The 13,387-nt window shown below is 49.0% G+C and overlaps 1 protein-coding gene across 1 annotated transcript in view; it reads right to left on the bottom strand.

The window, feature by feature from the left end:
• The window catches only part of SRSF10 (serine and arginine rich splicing factor 10), a 52,165-nt gene extending 42,738 nt beyond the window's left edge, over positions 1 to 9,427 (bottom strand). The window contains exon 1 of the mRNA XM_063954306.1: positions 9,190 to 9,427. Within this exon, the coding sequence (XP_063810376.1) occupies positions 9,190 to 9,254 (65 nt within the window). The 5' untranslated portion in view covers positions 9,255 to 9,427. The remainder of the gene's footprint in view (positions 1 to 9,189) is intronic.
• Positions 9,428 to 13,387: the final 3,960 nt, after the last annotated feature.

Here is a 13,387-nt window from a genome sequence, read left to right as displayed (position 1 = left end):
CCAATCACACCGTACAACTTGTGATCTAAACCCAGTTAACAGTATGATAAGAGCGGAGCCTCTGAAAAGATGGCTCACAACAATAATAACCCGATTTTTGTAACTATGTACAAGTATTGCAGATAATCCGCACTTGGGATGGGCGCCCAGCATCCACTACGGACTCCGAGAAATAGAATTATCTGTAAGTAAATTCTTATTTTCTCTATCGTCCTAGTGGATGCTGGGGTTCCTGAAAGGACCATGGGGATTATACCAAAGCTCCCAAACGGGCGGGAGAGTGCGGATGACTCTGCAGCACCGAATGAGAGAACTCCAGGTCCTCCTTAGCCAGGGTATCAAATTTGCTAAATTCTACAAACGTGTTTGCCCCTGACCAAGTAGCTGCTCGGCAAAGTTGTAAAGCCGAGACCCCTCGGGCAGCCGCCCAAGATGAGCCCACCTTCCTTGTGGAATGGGCATTTACATATTTTGGCTGTGGCAGGCCTGCCACAGAATGTGCAAGCTGAATTGTATTACACATCCAACTAGCAATAGTCTGCTTAGAAGCAAGAGCACCCAGTTTGTTGGGTGCATACAGGATAACAGCAAGTCAGTTTTCCTGACTCCAGCCGTCCTGGAACATATTTTCAGGGCCCTGACAACATCTAGCAACTTGGAGTCCTCCAAGTCCCTAGTAGGTGCAAGGCACCACAATAAGCTGGTTCAGGTGAAACACTGACACCACCTTTAGGGAGAGAACTGGGGACGAGTCCGCAGCTCTGCCCTGTCCGAATGGACAAACAGATATGGGCTTTTTTGAGAAAAAACCACCAATTTGACACTCGCCTGGTCCAGGCCAGGGCCAAGAGCATGGTCACTTTTCATGTGAGATGCTTCAAATCCACAGATTTGACTGGTTTTAAACCAATGTGATTTGAGGAATCCCAGAACTACGTTGAGATCCCACAGTGCCACTGGAGGCACAAAAGGGGGTTGTATATGCAATACTCCCTTGACAAACTTCTGGACTTCAGGAACTGAAGCCAATTCTTTCTGGAAGAAAATCGACAGGGCCGAAATTTGAACCTTAATGGACCCCAATTTGAGGCCCATAGACACTCCTGTTTGCAGGAAATGCAGGAAACGACCGAGTTGAAATTTCTTTGTGGGGCCTTCCTGGCCTCACACCACGCAACATTTTCGCCACATGTGGTGATAATGTTGTGCGGTCACCTCCTTTCTGGCTTTGACCAGGGTAGGAATGACCTCTTCCGGAATGCCTTTTTCCCTTAGGATCCGGCTTTCCACCGCCATGCCGACAAACGCAGCTGCGGTAAGTCTTGGAACAGACATGGTACTTGCTGAAACAAGTCCCTTCTTAGCGGCAGAGGCCATAAGACCTCTGTAAGCATCTCTTGAAGTTCCGGGTACCAAGTCCTTCTTGGCCAATCCGGAGCCATGAGTATAGTTCTTACTCCTCTACGTCTTATAATTCTCAGCACCTTAGGTATGAGAAGCAGAGGAGGGAACACATACACCGACTGGTACACCCACGGTGTTACCAGAACGTCCACAGCTATTGCCTGAGGGTCTCTTGACCTGGCGCAATACCTGTCCCGTTTTTTTGTTCAGACGGGACGCCATCATGTCCACCTTTGGTATTTCCCAACGGTTTACAATCATGTGGAAAAAACTTCCCGATGAAGTTTCCACTCTCCCGGGTGGAGGTCGTGCCTGCTGAGGAAGTCTGCTTCCCAGTTTCCATTCCCGGGATGAAACACTGCTGACAGTGCTATCACATGATTTTCCGCCCAGCGAAAAGTCCTTGCAGTTTTTGCCATTGCCCTCCTGCTTCTTGTGTCGCCCTGTCTGTTTACGTGGGCGACTGCCGTGATGTTTTTCCCACTGGATCAATACCGGCTGACCTTGAAGCAGAGGTCTTGCTAAGCTTAGAGCATTATAAATTTACCCTTAGCTCCAGTATATTTATGTGGAGAAAAGTCTCCAGATTTGATCACACTCCCTGGAAATTTTTTCCTTGTGTGACTGCTCCCCAGCCTCTCTGGCTGGGCTCCGTGGTCACCAGCATCCAATCCTGAATGCCGAATCTGCGGCCCTCTAGAAGATGAGCACTCTATAACCACCACAGGAGAGACACCCTTGTCCTTGGATATAGGGTTATCCGCTGATGCATCTGAAGATGCGATCCGGACCATTTGTCCAGCAGATCCCACTGAAAAGTTCTTGCGTGAAATCTGCGGAATGGAATTGCTTCGTAGGAAGCCACCATTTTTACCAGGACCCTTGTGCAATGATGCACTGTTTTTAGGAGGTTCCTGACTAGCTCGGATAACTCCCTGGCTTTCTCTTCCGGGAGAAACACCTTTTTCTAGACTGTGTCCAGAATCATCCCTAGGCACAGCAGACGTGTCGTCGGGATCAGCTGCGATTTTGGAATATTTAGAATCCACCCGTGCTGTTGTAGCAGTATCCGAGATAGTGCTACTCCGACCTCCAACTGTTCCCTGGACTATGCCCTTATCAGGAGATCGTCCAAGTAAGGGATAATTAAGACGCCTTTTCTTCGAAGAAGAATCATCATTTCGGCCATTACCTTGGTAAAGACCCGGGGTGCCGTGGACAATCCAAACGGCAGCGTCTGAAACTGATAGTGACAGTTCTGCACCACGAACCTGAGGTACCCTTAGTGAGAAGGGCAAATTTGGGACATAGAGGTAAGCATCCCTGATGTCCCGGGACACTATATAGTCCCCTTCTTCCTGGTTCGTTATCACTGCTCTGAGTGACTCCATCTTGATTTGAACCTTTGTAAGTGTTCAAAAAAAATTTTTTTTTTATTTTTTTTTAGAATAAGTCTCACCTAGCCTTCTGGCTTCAGTACCACAATATAGTGTGGAATAATACCCCTTTTCTTGTAGTAGGAGGGGTAATTTAATTATCACCTGCTGGGAATACAGCTTGTGAATTTTTTCCCATACTGCCTCCTTGTCGGAGGGAGACCTTGGTAAAGCAGACTTCAGGAGCCTGCGAAGGGGAAACGTCTCGACATTCCAATCTGTACCCCTGGGATACTACTTGTAGGATCCAGGGGTCCTGTACGGTCTCAGCGCCATGCTGAGAACTTGTCAGAAGCGGTGGAACGCTTCTGTTCCTGGGAATGGGCTGCCTGCTGCAGTCTTCTTCCCTTTCCTCTATCCCTGGGCAGATATGATCTTATAGGGACGAAAGGACTGAGGCTGAAAAGACGGTGTCTTTTTCTGCAGAGATGTGACTTAGGGTAAAAACGGCGGATTTTCCAGCAGTTGCCGTGGCCACCAGGTCCGATGGACCGACCCCAAATAACTCCTCTTCCTTTATACGGCAATACACCTTTGTGCCGTTTGGAATCTGCATCACCTGACCACTGTCGTGTCCATAACATCTTCTGGCAGATAGGGACATCGCATTTACTCTTGATGCCAGAGTGCAAATATCCCTCTGTGCATCTCGCATATATAGAAATGCATCCTTTAAATGCTCTATAGTCAATAAAATACTGTCCCTGTCAAGGGTATCAATATTTTTAGTCAGGGAATCCGACCAAGCCACCCCAGCTCTGCACATCCAGGCTGAGGCGATCGCTGGTCGCAGTATAACACCAGTATGTGTGTATATACTTTTTATGATATTTTCCAGCCTCCTGTCAGCTGGTCCTTGAGGACGGCCCTATCTATAGACGGTACCGCCACTTGTTTTGAGAAGCGTGTGAGCGCCTTATCCACCCTAAGGGGTGTTTCCCAACGCGCCCTAACTTCTGGCGGAAAAGGGTATACCGCCCATAATTTTCTATCGGGGGGAACCCACGCATCATCACACACTTTATTTAATTTATCTGATTCAGGAAAAACTACGGTAGTTTTTTCACATCCCACATAATACCCTCTTTTGTGGTACTTGTAGTATCAGAAATATGAAACACCTCCTTCATTGCCTTTAACGTGTGGCCCTAATAAGGAATACGTTTGTTTATTCACCGTCGACACTGGATTCAGTGTCCCTGTCTGTGTCTGTGTCGACCGACTAAAATAAACGGGCGTTTTAAAACCCCTGACGGTGTTTTTGAGACGTCTGGACCGGTACTAATTGTTTGTCGGCCGTCTCATGTCGTCAACCGACCTTGCAGCGTGTTGACATTATCACGTAATTCCCTAAATAAGCCATCCATTCCGGTGTCGACTCCCTAGAGAGTGACATCACCATTACAGGCAATTGCTCCGCCTCCTCACCAACCTCGTCCTCATACATGTCGACACACACGTACCGACACACAGCACACACACAGGGAATGCTCTGATAGAGGACAGGACCCACTAGCCCTTTGGAGAGACAGAGGGAGAGTTTACCAGCACACACCAAAAACGCTATAATTATATAGGGACAACCTTATATAAGTGTTTTCCCTTATAGCATCTTTTTTATATATTTCTAACGCCAAATTAGTGCCCCCCCTCTCTGTTTTAACCCTGTTTCTGTAGTGCAGTGCAGGGGAGAGCCTGGGAGCCTTCCCTCCAGCCTTTCTGTGAGGGAAAATGGCGCTGTGTGCTGAGGAGATAGGCCCCGCCCCTTTTTCGGCGGCCTCGTCTCCCGCTCTTAACGGATTCTGGCAGGGGTTAAATATCTCCATATAGCCTCCGGAGGCTATATGTGAGGTATTTTTAGCCAAAATAGGTATTCATTTGCCTCCCAGGGCGCCCCCCTCCCAGCGCCCTGCACCCTCAGTGACTGCCGTGTGAAGTGTGCTGAGAGGAAAATGGCGCACAGCTGCAGTGCTGTGCGCTACCTTTAGAAGACTGAGGAGTCTTCTGCCGCCGATTCTGGACCTCTTCTTACTTCAGCATCTGCAAGGGGGCCGGCGGCAAGGCTCCGGTGACCATCCAGGCTGTACCTGTGATCGTCCCTCTGGAGCTGATGTCCAGTAGCCAAGAAGCCAATCCATCCTGCACGCAGGTGAGTTCACTTCTTCTCCCCTAAGTCCCTCGTTGCAGTGATCCTGTTGCCAGCAGGACTCACTGTAAAATAAAAAACCTAAGCTAAACTTTTCTAAGCAGCTCTTTAGGAGAGCCACCTAGATTGCACCCTTCTCGGCCGGGCACAAAAATCTAACTGGCTTGGAGGAGGGTCATAGGGGGAGGAGCCAGTGCACACCACCTGATCGGAAAGCTTTACTTTTGTGCCCTGTCTCCTGCGGAGCCGCTATTCCCCATGGTCCTTTCAGGAACCCCAGCATCCACTAGGACGATAGAGAAATGTGTAATACCTCTTTCACTGCCTCAATCATGCAACGAATGGCCCTAGTGGACATTAAATTTGACTCATCGTCGTCGACACTGGTATCAGTATCCGTGTCGACATCTGTGTCTGCCATCTGAGGTAGTGGGCGTTTTAGAGCCCCTGATGGCCTTTGAATTGCCTGGGCAGGCACGAGCTGAGAAGCCGGCTGTCCCGCATTTGGCATGTCGTCAAATTTTTTTATGTAAGGAGTCGACACTTGCACGTAATTCCTTCCATAAGTCCATCCACTCAGGTGTCTGCCCCGCAGGGGGTGACATCACATTTATAGGCATCTGCTCCGCCTCCACATAAGTCTCCTCATCAAACATGTCGACACAGCCGTACCGACACACCACACACACAGGAAATGCTCTTAAAGGAGACAGGACCCCACAAAAGCCCTTTGGGGAGACAGAGAGAGAGTATGCCAGCACACACCAGAGCGCTATATAATGCAGGGACTAACTGAATTATGTCCCCTATAGCTGCTATAATATTTACTGCGCCTCAAATTTGTCCCCCCCCCCCTCTCTTTTTTACCCTTTTCTGTAGTGTAGACTGCAGGGGAGAGTCAGGGAGCTTCCTTCCAGCGGAACTGTGAGGGAGAAATGGCGCCAGTGTGCTGAGGGAGATGGCTCCGCCCCTTTTTCGGCTGACTTTTCTCCCGCTTTTTTCTGTATTCTGGCAGGGGTAATTACCACATATATAGCCTCTGGGGCTATATATTGTGGTTATTTTGCCAGCCAAGGTGTTATTTATTGCCCTCAGGGCACCCCCCCTCTAGCGCCCTGCACCCTCAGTGACCGGAGTGTGAAGTGTGTATGAGGAGCAATGGTGCACAGCTGCAGTGCTGTGCGCTACCTTGGTGAAGACTGAAGTCTTCTGCCGCCGATTTTCCGGACCATCTTCTTGCTTCTGGCTCTGTAAGGGGGACGGCGGCGCGGCTCCGGGAACGAACACCAAGGACGGGTCCTGCGGTCGATCCCTCTGGAGCTAATGGTGTCCAGTAGCCTAAGAAGCCCAAGCTAGCTGCAAGCAGGTAGGTTCGCTTCTTCTCCCCTTAGTCCCTCGTTGCAGTGAGCCTGTTGCCAGCAGGTCTCACTGTAAAATAAAAAACCTAACATGTACTTTCTTTCTAGGAGCTCAGGAGAGCCCCTAGTGTGCATCCAGCTCGGCCGGGCACAGAAATCTATGCCCCTCCTCCAGACCTCAGTTAGAGGGAGGAGCCAGTGCACACCAGGTAGTACCAAATCTTTCTTATAGTGTGCCCAGTCTCCTGCGGAGCCCGTCTATTCCCCATGGTCCTTACGGAGTCCCCAGCATCCACTAGGACGTCAGAGAAATGTGATGAATTTCAGCTACATTATAGGCTGGAGAGGTAATACTTAACAAGTGCAGTGACAAAATAAAATAAAAAATCACCCCCAAAAAATTGCAAGCAGGGTGGCATTAAAGTAGTTGGGTGAGGCAGTGTAATACTTTCAAATAGAGGAAATGTTGAATATATTTTTTTGTAGACTGTTGCAGATATGCTTTAGAATGTAAGCTCTCACGAGCAGGGCCCTCTTCCCTCATGTGCTTATCCTTTCTTACTTTAATAATCTTCAACTGTACCAAATCCAGCAGTCTTCTGCCACCTGATACTTATTCCAGTGTCATCTGCTGATGTAACTGTTTATTTACCCTGTACTTGTCCTATACTGTCATCAACTGTAAGTTGCTGTTTTCCTGTTTGATTATTTGTTTATGTACTCTGTAATTGGGCACTGCGGAACCATATAAATAAAGGATTATAATAATAATATGCCCACTTGCTGGCTGGTGAATGTCCAACAATGCACACATTGGGGGAGGGGAGAAATTGTTTTATAGTTGGCGTTGATTAATGGGCATTTGTTATGGGCCTTCATTTATTTCACCCAGGTTTCGTGGCATAAAGTTCCTCAACTCCTGGTTTGGACACCCAACCCAGTTACTGCTCCTTTCTGCTCACCACCTGTCAGGTGCCCACTATTGATAGGAAACTACTGAATAGCCCCCCCTGAAGCAGTGTACATCTGCTCTCTCAAAAGTTCCAACCATCCAAAACATGCCCTGTATCTTAAAGATGGTGGAGGAATCTCTCACTGCATGTCACAGTAAAATAAGCAAAGCGCTGCTATCACCACAGGCACAGATCTGCCTCTCATCAGAGGCTCCCCTCTTAAAGTGGGTACACACTTGCTGATAAAGTAAACGTTGCTCATTTTGCTCTTCCTGGGCGTTGTCATTTACCATATCGACTAGTGTGTACGCTGCCTAACGACGAACGATGTGCGACTCCGCGGGTTATAAACAACCCTTGCTGTTAGCCAAGCATGCAGCTCAATTTGGACAGTTATCCAAAAACTGCATGCATGGCCCGGCGTGACGTCACTGAGCGATATCGTTTGCATATCGCACAGTGTGTACGCACTGCTGATGACCGCCCCGGCAGGAAGGGCACACACACTAGGCAACGTCGCTCAGAGCACATCACCTAGAGTCTACCCACCCTAACAGGCAGTCCCCAATCAGATAGCTACCCCAAAGCGAGATCAGCAGATTCCACCCAGCATTTCTATTATTCAAGAGCTCAATGCTAGGCAGGTAATGGGGAACTATTGGCTGAGATCTGCATCACTGGTTTGTGCTCTGTCCACCCTGGACAGTCACACCAGAGCACTAGGATAGTGTCAGGCAGCAAGTGAAATTCATCCTAGGGAGAACCCATTTCAGAGGTCCTATAAACTATCATGGTGTACAAATGAATCCATCTTGCAGTGTTCACAGTTGGTTTAGCACGATGCCACACCCTGCCCAATTTTAAAGTGTCAAAACACCTTGCCCTAATTGCAGCACCCCACTAACAGCCTGCCAAGTGCCATCCCCAACAACAGTGTCTCATGGGTGGGGAAAATTGATGTGTAAGATTGTCACCAGCATGTGCACCGCATCTATTTACATTGAGTTTGAGGGATGCCCAGTGCCCCTGTGAGTGCTGGTGTACCCCAAGAGTGGACAATTGTGGACATGAGGACATGCCCTCTTATTGGGAGTGCACTGATTTGCCAAAACAATTAGTGTGGCATCAGTATGCTGGATTTGCTTTTCATGAGCTGTACATTTACATCTATTGTACTTGCATTATATTATGCATGCAAACAGGCCACAAATTAGACAAATGAAATACAGAGCCACATGAAGATGTTCTAGTTGAAGAAATAATAAACTGCTCACTAAAATGAGCAGTGTTTTACTCCCATAACAATTAGCAGTAGTATGTAGGTGATGCCCTGTTTCAAGGACACCAATATATATTCTACATAGAGCAGCCCCATAGGAGTGCACAGAATATGCATGATGTAAAGCTACTACACATACAGGGTTTGTGCACACAGCTCTTGCACATACAGGGTCACGTGACTCCTTAGATTGTTGTATACAGTTGTCTGGAGTTACATTAACAACGCCATTACTGTAGATTATACCGACACAAATGAAATACCCTGCCCTGGTATCATACAGCTAGAATTAGTACATTCCCATCCCTTCCTCACGTACGTACACCTCGTCACTGCAGTTAAACCGGACCCCGATACAATGGCTGGGACACTTGGTACGAGCTACATCGGACAAGCACTTCTTGGGGGTGGGGAGCGCAGCGAGAGCGTTACGCGGGCGGGGACCCCGTTGTGCAGGAGGGAGCGGGGGAAGGTAGCAGACGCGGTAGCTGCCGTTGTGCCAGCCAGGACTCGGCCCCGCTCCCGCACCTTACATAGGGTGACCCGATACCGCTAGCTCGGGCTTCCTACCCTCATTTCAGGCCTACATCATTAGCTGCCAAATCCTACTCACCGGATATCGTCCGCTATGTTCCGGACAAAGAGCGACGTGTTGGGGGGACGGAGATACCGGGACATGGCCGACTCGAGGGGAACAGCACGCGCTAAAGCAACACACCACACGTACTAGCACAATGGCCGCGAGCTCCTCTTCCGTCTCCACTCTCCACACAGACAGCCTGGGACCGAGTATCGCGAGAGTGTGGAGGGGGCGGGGCGGCGGCTGGCGGGAATATTCGCGCTCTGAAACAAAGCAGTAGTCACGTGGCACTACGAGAGCGAATGGCAATGCCCAGGCAGGAAAGAACTAATGGGGACGTAAGGCGGGTCGGCTGCAATGCAGCGTGCGTTCAGTGCAGTGGGCGCCGTGCGGTCATACTATAGTTAACAGTAGTGTTACTCTGTTACTGTATGTATGTTATGTAGCCACGCCGCCAACTCCATTCTCCGTTCTTATGTGGAAAAGTTGAAACAGAACTTTTTCAGAAGGTCAGCGATGCTGCGTCGTGTAGAATAGGCAACTTTTCCGGGATAGTGATACTGTATACCTCCCAGTTCCAACGTGACCCTCTCCAGGAGGGACACAATGCTCTGCCTTTTACTGTATGATTTCCGACATCTGTTTTGAACAGGTTTATGTAAGAAGAAAGGTGTTTCAGCACAGGTGATGGCAATCATACATGAAGAGGGAAGTCCAGGAGCAGAGCATTCTGTCTGTCCCTACTGGAGAGGGTCATGGTGGGAGGCAGAGGCAGAACTGTGGGAGGAAACAGAGTCATCTGCCACCAGGCTCCTGCTCTGAAGGGGGCACCTCTCCTCCCATTCTGTGACACCACTGAATTAAGTTAATTGATATCTTCCGCTGTCTGTTCAGTGGCCAACTTCCTCACTGGTCCCTGCACCTTACAAATCACACCCTCTTTATTATACTGAATATACACATTTTACAAGTGTCACATCCAGGATTAGAAACCACAACCTGCTACACTGAAAGCAGACACCTTACTGATGAAGCTGTTTGCTCCTGTATCGGAAATACGAGAATTTTAACTATATGAAGATACATATATGAAGATACTTCTCTGACAATTACACGTAACTTCATATAGTTAGAATTCTCATTCTTCCTATACAGGAGCAAATAGCTCCATCAGTAAAGTGTCTGCTGTCTGTAACAGGTCATGGGTTCTAATCCTGGGTATGACTGCTGAGAACACACACACGCACACACCTTGATATAAGAAAGGGGGGCACCAATATTTATCGTGCCTCCGGGCAACTGGGACGAACTTACGCCACTGTTGGGAGGTATGTTACTGGTCAGCATAGTGTACTTGTAGCATCATTTATACCCCTTTTCCACTAGCTCAAAAAACTGGTAAATGCACGGAGGCGCGCATTTACCCGTGTTTTTTGCGTGGAAAAAGATCAAGTGACCTGTGAATCCTACCTGGCTATCTACCTGGGTAGGACACGGGAATGATCCGGGTAGGGTTGTAGTGTAAACGGGAGCCGTGTCAATGCGACACAGCTCCCGTTTACACTGTATGGAAGAGTGGCGCTGGGAGTGCATGTGATCTTCCAGTGCCACCCCTGCCGCGTCACTAGCAGCGTCACCATCCCGGCAATATGCCGGGTTGGTGACTGCTGATGGGAAAGGGGGCTGAGCACGGGCCGCAGCCGGGTAGCACCCGTGTCAGGCTCCCGGCTGCGACGCATGCTCATAGATGGAAAAGGGGTATTACTTTATGGAATTCAGATGTTACTGCCTAGTTGCACCAATCAGTCCCTCTCAGGGCAACTTGGCCATGCCAAGCAATTATTCGCTCAAGGTTATTAACACTAATAAAACAGCTTGATGTGACAATCCTACTTTGCTAAATTAGTTTCATGTGTGACATTTGTACATCTGCATGCACATGAGTGTGTATAAAGGGCCATACACTACTAGAAGATATTTTCTCTATCGTCCTAGTGGATGCTGGGGTTCCTGAAAGGACCATGGGGAATAGCGGCTCCGCAGGAGACAGGGCACAAAAGTAAAGCTTTTCCGATCAGGTGGTGTGCACTGGCTCCTCCCCCTATGACCCTCCTCCAGACTCCAGTTAGATTTTTGTGCCCGGCCGAGAAGGGTGCAATTCTAGGTGGCTCTCCTAAAGAGCTGCTTAGAGAAAGTTTAGCTTAGGTTTTTTATTTTACAGTGAGTCCTGCTGGCAACAGGATCACTGCAACGAGGGACTGAGGGGAGAAGAAGTGAACTCACCTGCGTGCAGGATGGATTGGCTTCTTGGCTACTGGACATCAGCTCCAGAGGGACGATCACAGGTACAGCCTGGATGGTCACCGGAGCCGCGCCGCCGGCCCCCTTGCAGATGCTGAAGTTAGAAGAGGTCCAGAATCGGCGGCTGAAGACTCTGACAGTCTTCTAAAGGTAGCGCACAGCACTGCAGCTGTGCGCCATTTTCCTCTCAGCACACTTCACACGCTGTCACTGAGGGTGCAGGGCGCTGGGGGGGGGCGCCCTGGGAGGCAAATGTAAACCTATATACTGGCTAAAAATACCTCACATATAGCCCCCAGAGGCTATATGGAGATATTTAACCCCTGCCAAACTTCACTAAAGAGCGGGAGACGAGCCCGCCGGAAAAGGGGCGGGGCCTATCTCCTCAGCACACAGCGCCATTTTTTCTCTCACAGAAAGGCTGGAGAGAAGGCTCCCAGGCTCTCCCCTGCACTGCACTACAGAAACAGGGTTTAAACAGAGAGGGGGGCACTAATTGGCGATATAAATATATATATAAAGATGCTATTAGGGAGAAACACTTATATAAGGTTGTCCCTATGTAATTATAGCGTTTTTTGGTGTGTGCTGGCAAACTCTCCCTCTGTCTCTCCAAAGGGCTAGTGGGGTCCTGTCCTCTGTCAGAGCATTCCAGGTGTGTGTGCTGTGTGTCGGTACGTGTGTGTCGACATGTATGAGGACGATGTTGGAGGAGGCGGAGAAATTGCCTGTAATGGTGATGTCACTCTCTAGGGAGTCGACACCGGAATGGATGGCTTATTTAGGGAATTACGTGAGAATGTCAACACGCTGCAAGGTCGGTTGACGACATGAGACGGCCGACAAACAATTAGTACCGGTCCAGGCGTCTCAGAAACACCGTCAGGGGTTTTTAAAAAAACGCCCAATTACCTCAGTCGGTCGACACAGACACAGACACGGACACTGAATCCAGTGTCGACGGTGAATAAACAAACGTATTCCTCATTAGGGCCACACGTTAAGGGCAATGAAGGAGGTGTTACATATTTCTGATACTACAAGTACCACAAAAAAGGGTATTATGTGGGAGTGAAAAAACTACCTGTAGTTTTTCCTGAATCAGATAAAATAAAATGAAGTGTGTGATGATGCGTGGGTTTACCCCGATAGCAAATATTGGCGTTATACCCTTTCCCGCCAGAAGTTAGGGCGCGTTGGGAAACACCCCTTAGGGTGGATAAGGCGCTCACACGCTTATCAAGTGGCGTTACCGTCTCCAGATACGGCCGCCCTCAAGGAGCCAGCTGATAGGCAGCTGGAAAAATATCCTAAAAAGTATATACACACATACGGTGGTTATACTGCGACCAGCGATCGCCATCAGCCTGGAGATGCAGTGCTGGGTTGGCTTGGTCGAATTCCCTGACTAAAAATATTTTATTGATATAGAGCATTTAATAGGATGCATTCTATATATATGTATGCGAGATACACAGAGGGATATTTGCACTCTGGCATCAAGATAAGTGCGTTGTCCATATCTCCCAGAAGATGTCATGGACACGACAGTGGTCAGGTGATACAGATCCCATACGGCACATGGAAGTATTGCCGTATAAAGGGAAGGAGTTATTTGGGGTCGGTCCATCGGACCTGGGGGCCACGGCTACAGCTGGGAAATCCAACCTTTTTACCCCAAGTTACATCTCAGCAGAAAAAGACACTGTCTTTTCAGCCTCAATCCTTCCGTTTCCCATGTGGGCAAGCAGGCAAAAGGCCAGTCATATCTGCCCAGACATAGAGGAAAGGGAAGTAGACTGCAGCAGGCAGCCCCTTCCCAGGAAAAGAAGCCCTCCACCGCGTCTGCCAAGTTCTCAGCGTGACGCTGGGGCCGTGCAAGCGGACTCAGGTGAGGTGGGGGGGGTAGTCTCAAGAGTCTCAGCGCGCA

The sequence above is a fragment of the Pseudophryne corroboree genome, chromosome 2 (assembly GCF_028390025.1).
Source record: "Pseudophryne corroboree isolate aPseCor3 chromosome 2, aPseCor3.hap2, whole genome shotgun sequence".
Taxonomy (NCBI): Eukaryota; Metazoa; Chordata; class Amphibia; order Anura; family Myobatrachidae; genus Pseudophryne; species Pseudophryne corroboree.
This window is presented reverse-complemented; position numbering and strand designations above follow the sequence as displayed.